Raw genomic sequence first — 9,151 nt, forward strand, 5'->3', positions numbered from 1 at the left:
TTTTGGTGCTGTCACTTTTGTTTTTATTTCATTCATGTACAGTGTGTGTAAGGATTCTTATAAATGAGTTGCGCAGATGATCTCAGGTGCAGTTGTCTGATTCCCAGCTGACTTCCCATCATCCTTTGCGGGTGGGAAGCAGGTCCCTGGCCAGCTGATCCTAGAAGCCAGATTTAAAGAGTTGCATCATTTACACTGCCAGACAACCTTTGTTTGCATCATACACTATACATCTTGTTGTTGTTGATGCTGTTGTTGTTATTATTATTATTATTAGTAGTAGTATCATCATTATTATTAGTTGAAGTAAAATAACACCCAACCTTTGTAAAAGCCTACTACCAAGGAAGAGCAGCAATTATTACACAGGCATTAGCAATGGAGAGTATGACTATGCTGACTTACCTTTGTGGGGGCTTCATCTGTTGGATAGTGTCAGGAAGAGGCTGCCTGAAGGTCTCAGGCAGGAAGACAGACAGAAGAATGCTGAGCAGCGACAGAGACCCCACAACGATCCACGGCAGGTACTGATAGAAAACAGCTGGGGGAGAAATCCAGTTTGGATCATATCAGAGTTATGTCATATCTAAAAAATGTGTGTATTTGAGTATTGAGCATGATTCATGAGCATGTAAAACTGAAGTCTGAGAGTCTGAGAGTTCTGATTACTTCTGTAGTATTTGTACGAAATATGTGTTTGAACCATGCAACATCAAATGTGTAAAGAAAAAAAAATTGTTTTTATTCATATATTATCTACTGTATGAGAGTCTCACCTAGCTGCAGCAAGTATGGGGAAAGAGAGGAGCCCACTCTGGAGAACATGGCACAGGAGGACATTGATGTGTTCCTGATGACTGTGGGCGAGAGCTCACCAGTAAACATATACATCACCCCACCGCCGGCCAGAATGCCATATTTACCTAGCAGCACTAGGGTCAGGGTGAGAGCTGGGAGACCTGCAGAGAGGATGGCAACAGCAAGTCATGAAGGAAACACACCAACAATTGTATGAGTATAGGCAAAGGCTGAGGTTTGCTAAAAGGAGCGTGTGCACAATAAATTGTAATAAGGGGGCTGCTTTTAAGCATTTGGAAGGTATTAAATTAGCAAAATTACCCAAGCCTAGATATTAAATGAATGATTTACCTGGTTTACAAAAATTGTAAGCATGAAGTTTACACTCCTGTCAAATTGGTTTCTACACTGGAATACTAGGGATTATTGGATTTTTCATGCAATTCAGTAATGATATGTTACATTGTTTTGTCCCTTACATGGGTCATAATCTGGGACTGTTGTGTTGCTGACTTTTCACATTGAGCTCTAGTCTGTTAAAAGGGTGTCTGTGGAAGTTTAAACCTGTAATAAAAAACACAGCACATTTCCTCTTAGTGGATCAACAAACTTACTTCTCCTTCTCCTTAGTACTTCTATTGAGCTGTTTCTCAAAAGACAGTCACTGTTCTAGCGAGGCCAGCAACACCATCCAGTAACCAGGCTTATTTTTGACAGTCTGCTGGAGACAGTGTTTAATCTCCTGTTTATAATAAAAGTAACACACGCTGTAGATCCCCAAGTCAAAATAGAAATGGTTTTCATTTGAAATAAAGGATCCAGTGTTTCAAAAGAGCACCTGTAAATATGATATGATATTTTGCAGGTGTGATTATTGTGTTGAGGTGAATTGTTTTATTATTTTTTAAACAAAATGGATATACAGTATATATATTTATAAAGACAGAAGACAAAAAACAAACAGGAGGAAAGCTATACTTCACAGGAGTAACTCACTGTGTGGAGTGACCTGGATGAGGAACAGTGCGAGTGCGCCCAGCAGGGTGAAGATGATATATGACATGCGGCGAGGAAGACTGCGTGCTGCCAACCAGGTGCTAACATAAGCTGGGAGCTCAACAACTGACAACAGGATGTAGTTTAAGAAAGGGTTTCCATTGAGGCTTGACAAGTTGAATGATAATCCAAAGGTGCTTAAACTCGAAGAAAACCTGCAAACGTTTAGATAAATTGAAGAAAGAAATGTGAAATATTGTTTGTGAGAAGCTTCAGCACTGGTAACAGCAACAAGACGGAAGCAATCGACAAAACCCACAATAGCAGCTCAGTGATTTAGCCTCTGATGGATTTGATAGAACAGTTCTTGAGGTTGGCAAAACATGGTAAAACGTAATAATACTCAATAAAATTTGTAGTAATCAATGGTTTTCTTTTTTTCAACTGACAAACCAGTCGAACTTGCTACAGGTCGTACTGGTAAAGGGAAGACTGTGATTACCATGGAAAACATTTGAATAAAAGTGCTGTAACTCACCAGATGAGCCACAAAATGAGTGTGATATATCGAATGTTTGTGGTCCTTAGTAGGTCCAGGATGTTGAAAGACTCTGCTTTCTGGGTTGTCTTTTCAATCTGTTTAAAGATGACCTGTGGAGGTTCCACTCGGTTCTCCACAGCTGCTGACCTCAGCAGGAGTTCTGCCTCCCTCAAACGGCCACGGGACACTAACCAGCGAGGAGACTCTGGAATCAACCTGGTGAGCAGAGTATTAAAACATAAACCACAGGGTGGTTTGTATTTTCCCTTGAGTTTTTATTTTGATTTCATTGGCCTCCACTATGAGTGGTGACATCTGTGTGTGCATTTGAGTATACACAGTATACCCTTATAGTTTCACAGCTGGACAACTTTAGAATTGTATTCTTTCCTCCACATGTTACTTCAAAAACATCACTAAAAAAACCCGACTTCTTCATAAAGTCCATGCGATCACAATCACTTAGCTCATCTTACCACCAGAGCGGAATACAGGCCACACCAGGCACAGCCATGATCAGAGTCAGGTGTCTCCAGTTCCTGACCAGATAGGCAGTAGCTGGCAGCATCATCATCGAAATCACGGCGACGAAGGGCAAACACAGGTTGGAGAACAGGAGTCGGGTTGAACCCATCAAGATTTCTGAACCTGTGGAATGAATCACGGACAGGTTTGGTGTACCTTGTGTTTTTGTTTGTCAGATTATGCATAAATTATTGACTAAATAACTGACCAGAAAAGTTCCCTGTCCCTGTCAACTATACAAAACATAACTAGAGGTTTCCTATTATAGAGAATCCTATTTTTGGGGTTGCATGTGCTGGTCTTGTTTGTCCCTCCCTTTAATAATATAAATATCAGAATAAGACATGAGGATGAAGATAATGGTGGGAGGAGAAGTCTTACCCAGTACAAATGCAACTATGTAGCCGACAATCTGACCTACACCCAGCAAAAAGAAGAGCAGAGTGAAGACGGGCCAGGAGGGAGCAAAACTCAGAGCAGTGCTGAAGACGCTGATTAGCGTGATGGCACCAAACAGAACAGGCTTCCTGCCAATTCTGAAGAACAAATATGATAGAGCGGAGTCAGCATCAACAGCAGCATCAAAGTCAAAGAAGAGAAACACCGGATGGAGGACATTGTCTGCAGTACCAGTCCATGAAAATGTTACTATAGTGGAGAAGAACAGAGACTGAAATGTACCGGTCAGCAATCTGTCCAGAGAGGAGGCATCCGCACAGTCCTCCCAGGAAGAAGACAAGGGAGGTCAGAGGAATTTTCCACTGGTCACTGCACACCAGGCTAAACTGCAAGACAAGTGATATATAGAAGCTGGAATAACATATCAGACATGTCTGATAACATATCATGTGTAACATTTAGGATGGTTTATTGGCAGAAATGGGAGTTTGGAGTTTGTATAACTGTGTAATCTCTTTAACATAACATTAATTTGGTTTTCATGGTCTTAAAATAAGCTATTTGAATGCACTTTCAAGCGAAGGCCGACAGTGAGTGGTGAGCGTAAGAGAACTCTGTTAGAATCTGTAGTCTGATCATTAGATTTCAGTAATTCTTACACGCTGCACCTTTAAAATAAAGACCAGTTCCCAGATTGTCCCAGATTGACCAAATATATCTTTGATACCTCACTCCTCCATCCACATGGATGTTCCCCTATATCCTAGTCCCCTGGTGCAATAGCATCTATCCCCTATGAGATGTGTCCTAGTTCAACTCGTTTAAACTTGTTTTCTCAGTTTCTCAGAAAAGCTTCATCTTAAGAGCCAGCTTCTCCAGGGTAAATTCTTTAAATCTGGCCCTTCAGTGTCCTGCACTCCAGTTCCAAGTTCTGTAAAGTACATCTCTTTTGAGCTCAGTCTTACAGCATCTGGCTGACCAGAATGATCTTTAGAAATGCTCTTTCAGTGTCTAAGTCCCCCTGATCCCATTACCCTAATTGTTTCTCATGAAAATATTCCGAAGTGCAATCCAGATTGATTAAACATTCTAGTTTAATTTCCATTTATTTGAGCCACTTAAGACTGTTCTGAACCAGAGTGGATCCTTATTGGAAGGGGAACGCAAAAACAGTAAAAACAAGAATGACTGCTTATATTATGACTCACACACAGCAGTAAAGTCAGTACCTCAATGGCAGCAGTAGATTCAAAGTACTCGTTATTGTAGATCCATCCATCTTTGCAGTCCTCCTGCTTCAGGTTAGAGAGGAGGATCTCTAGTTGCACCACAGACAGGTTCTGGGTATGAATATTTTCCACTGCAGACAGATTCTGGACCAGGTCCAGCTCATACCGGCTACAACTGCTCCTCTCCGACCTCCCAGCCTCATGCTGTCCAGGAAACAACATCATCATTTTTACAAACAGCACTCTGGGGGAGGACAGAAACCACCAGACCAGACCAGATTGTTTCAAACCAGACCAGTTTGAACCTGAATGAGGATCATAGACTGGCTTTAATTCAGAACTTTACAGTAAATTATTAGCTGACTGCATATAACGTATAACGTATTTAAAACCCAGTATCCCACAGAGAGGAAAGGTAACAGGTTTATGGGACTTAAAGTTTGCCGCTTCGTACTTATATAAACACTAAACTACTGTACAAAATATTTATTTCTAATCCACTTTTGGTTGACATAGTTACCCAAATGCTGCTTTTCCTTATTTGTTGATATTATTGTCATGTTTTTACATGTTTTTCTTCTTTTGTTCTTGAGTGTTTTGTCTTGTTCCATCCACCTGCCTGTCGTTGCCAATAGAAGCCTATACTTATCCAAATATATCATCGATAAAATAAATGAATAATTCATACCTTATCAAAGTACCTGGAAGTTTGTCAAATTGAACTCTTCCTTATCAAAATGCTTTCTCACACACAGATGAATCAGTAAAGAAATTACAATAATCTAAAGTTTAAATATTATTTTAACCCTGCTTTCCTTGAATAAATTGGTGAATCATAACAATGAGGCCAGCGGTTTCCTGCAACACATGCAACTAATGAGATTTCTAACTAACATCGATGTTTCTATTCATCACATTTACCAGGAAGAGAATGGTAGTTCAGATGGCATAGATCCCAAAATGTGATCAAATCAGATACCAGTGTTGTTGAGTCAAAGGTATGATTCATTTTACATCACATTTTTAGTAGTGATATAAAGTAGCAATAATTCTGCACAGAATGGACTGCTTTTCTGCTTTACTGGTTTTATATATACATATATATGTATGTATATATATATATATATATGTATATATATGTAAGACACTCTATATTGCACATCGTTATACTCTCTGTATATACTGTTTAAACATAGTAATAGAAAAAAGCAGCCAAAATGCTCTGTGTTCTAACCCAGGTGTGCTTATACTGTAGATAGATACTAATAGGTGATCCGTATTGAAAAGCTTGGGAAATATTTTTTAATGTTATCAGTGTCACATTTTAACATGACTTTTAACACAATGAATAAGTGTAATGCAACATAATACACTCATGTGTCATGCATCTAACAGAATAGATAGTTTTCTGTAGTACCGTAGTGTAAATGCTTACAGTGCAAACAAGGTTAATATTATTAAAACAAGAGGGGTTGATTGAGGTAGATTATAGTTCTATTCAAAAATAATTATTTGATCAGAGGAAGATTTTACCGATCTTATGCTTGGTACTGACCTGTACTGGGATGCTGGCCTGGATCCAGTCCTGGCTCAGGTTGCTGAGTGCTGGGATGTGGCAGTGGTGAGGAGGGCTGGCCAGCAGGAAGATGACAGAGAGGAGGATGTATCCACCTGGAATGGAGGTGAGACAGATCGAGAAGAGAACTCTCCTCTGAAAGGGGCCCCAAGTCCCCAGAAACGACACTGACTCCTCGTAATTCTGCATTTTACTGGAATTAAACTTTATTCTGGGCTATTTGTTACTGACACCTGTGGTCAACAGCATTTCTATGATAGTCAAAGAAGCAGCCATGACTGTACATACACAACAAATCTTAATGTTGGCTAGCATAAAAACCGTTGCAATCTCCAACCCCAATAAATATAAATATTATGGCTTTAGTCAATTCAAATGAGACTAGCACACCTGTTGTAGCTGTCTCAACTTCTCATTGCAGGATCTCTCTTTTATCCAGAGAAACGAATACTCCGCCTCTTTCCTCCTCCTCTCGCTGCTCATACACCATACGGTTTCTGGAAATATTACACACAGTTTTAGATTCCCTACATTGGTAATGCCTTTGAGAAATAGATTTAAAGTATTTTTACCACTTTCAAGGCTTTATCTGATTTCTCTCCCTCACACATATTAAACACAAGCGATAGAAACTAAGGGAGCATCGTGAAATACGTTTATTGACCACAACTGGACCAAAACATGTTGCCTTACTCCCTGTCTGAATTGCCTCATCACTGTAATTTAGTCATTGTGTGTTTGAAGGCTGCCATGCATGACACCAACAGTGTAATCATGCCTAAGAAACACTGCTGTATGAAGCCCTCTCATCTTTAACTTGCCTGATTATTTATTGCCACAGGAAAGACAATTCTATAAATGATCAAACCAGTTAAGAACTTTCAATCCATTCCATTCCAGCACTGCCTGTCCCACGACCTCAGCAGAACCAGTTCATTTTGTTCGGTTAAGACTCAATGATAATATTTTCAAATGAAAAAAATCTGTTTCTCCGAGATCTCAAAAGATTTTTAAAAATCCACTGAATATGGTGACTATGAGCGAGACCACATTTGAATGTAGGAAGTGAGCTCCATCTATATGTGCTCGGTACACACATGGTTATAAGCAGAGTTGCCTGTATTCTATCACAGGTAGAATCTTTTGACTCTTATTGTCTGTTAACTTGTGTCATACGTAAATTCCTTTGCAACATATGTATCTTCTGCCATACGTGAGTTTGTGTGTCTCATTGTGTTATATTCAGGGCTGAGTGTGCAACATGTTGTCAATGTGTCGCTGGGGTTTAGTGAAAAAGTAACTGTATTGAATCACAAATGTGCCAGAGAGTAAACGACAGAAAGGTCAGACACTGTCTCTGCTGCGGTCACATAGAAATACTGAGGCCATACTGAGGAGTTTGACTTCAGTATTTGTAATGCATCAGAGAAAAGGTGATTGTATGTATGTGTGGCTCTAATCTAGACCAACATCGCAACATTTCAGCACAACAAAAACATCCAGAACATAAAGATGATGAAAATCTCATTGGTAACATAAATTACAGTGCAGTAACAATTTGCTCATTGTATAGTAATAGTATTATGGTTATATCATCTTATTTATATCGTAATGTAGTAATCCTCGTTGCCAGCTATTAGCTGGATATAACTATGGAAATAAATATCATGTTTTCTCCTTATTACTAAATTTTTACCATTAAGGTACCTTTTTGTTAATTGATTAACTCCACAAACCACAGACCACAGACACCTTCCTCTCTACTCTGTCCTCCTCTCTTGACTCTCTCTGTCCTCTTACTTCCCGGCGGGTTCGTAAGTCCTCCCCAGCCCCGTGGTTGTCGGACTCAGTGCGTGCTGAGAGAGCCACGATACGGGCAGCAGAAAGAAAATGGAGGAAATCAAAACACCCTGATGACCTGCTTTCCTATCACTCTCTTCTCTCCACCTTCACTGCCTCTATCTCTGCAGCCAAACGATCTTTCTATCAGACTAAAATTCAATCCTCTTTCTCTAACCCCAAAAAACTTTTCTCTATCTTCTCTAACCTCCTTGATCCCCCCACCCCCCCTCCTCCTTCCTCCCTTCTACCAATTCACTTTGTCAACTACTTCACAAAAAAGGTAGATGACATTCGCTCTTCTTTCTCAACCCCACCTCCTGTTCTCACCACTCCACCAACCACACATTCAGCTCCTTCTCTATCCTCTTTCTCCCCTCTATCTCAGGATCAAGTTCTTTCCCTAATAACCTCTGCCCGCCCCACCTCCTGCCCCCTTGACCCTATCCCCTCTCACCTTCTTCAGTCAATTGCTTCTGATCTTCTTCCTTTCCTCACCCACCTCATTAACACATCTCTGTCATCTGGTTGCTTTCCGGACTCTCTTAAAGAGGCCAGAGTGACCCCCCTCCTTAAAAAACCCACCCTTGACCCGTCTGAAGTAAATAACTACAGACCTGTCTCTCTTCTTCCTTTTCTCTCCAAAACTCTGGAGCGCGCTATCTTTAATCAACTCTCCTCCTACCTTCACCGGAACAACCTTCTTGATCCTCTTCAGTCTGGTTTTAAAGCAGGTCACTCGACCGAAACTGCACTTCTTGCTGTCACTGAGCAACTCCACACTGCCAGGGCTGCCTCTCTCTCCTCTGTGCTCATCCTCTTGGACCTTTCTGCAGCGTTTGACACAGTTAACCACCAGATCCTTACTTCCTCCCTTCAAGAACTAGGTGTCTCAGGCTCTGCACTTACCCTACTCTCGTCCTATCTTCAAAACTGAACATACAGAGTAACCTGGAGAGGATCCGTGTCGGAACCCTGTCCTCTAGCTACTGGGGTCCCTCAGGGTTCTGTCTTGGGCCCTCTCCTCTTCTCTCTATACACCAACTCTCTTGGTTCGGTTATTCGCTCTCATGGTTTTTCCTATCACAGCTACGCCGATGACACCCAACTCATTCTCTCTTTTCCCAGCTCCGACACACAGGTAGCAGAACGGATCACCGCTTGCCTGACTGACATCTCTCAGTGGATGTCTGACCATCACCTGAAACTCAATCTCGACAAGACTGAATTTCTTTTTCTCCCAGGAAA

General features: G+C 40.9%; 1 protein-coding gene across 1 annotated transcript; it reads right to left on the reverse strand.

Annotated features, from left to right (window-relative positions):
* On the reverse strand, positions 1-6,488 carry LOC122784016 (solute carrier family 22 member 4-like). Its single transcript, XM_044049053.1, has 10 exons — positions 6,044-6,488; positions 4,489-4,692; positions 3,542-3,645; positions 3,242-3,396; positions 2,812-2,983; positions 2,333-2,551; positions 1,795-2,009; positions 777-959; positions 406-541; positions 1-160 (listed from the first exon to the last, which is right to left on the reverse strand). Exons 1-10 carry the CDS (start codon positions 6,251-6,253, stop codon positions 58-60), a joined length of 1,701 nt encoding a protein of 566 aa, XP_043904988.1. The 5' UTR covers positions 6,254-6,488; the 3' UTR covers positions 1-57.
* Positions 6,489-9,151: the final 2,663 nt, after the last annotated feature.

This window comes from Solea senegalensis, linkage group LG2 (assembly GCF_019176455.1).
Source record: "Solea senegalensis isolate Sse05_10M linkage group LG2, IFAPA_SoseM_1, whole genome shotgun sequence".
Taxonomy (NCBI): domain Eukaryota; kingdom Metazoa; phylum Chordata; class Actinopteri; order Pleuronectiformes; family Soleidae; genus Solea; species Solea senegalensis.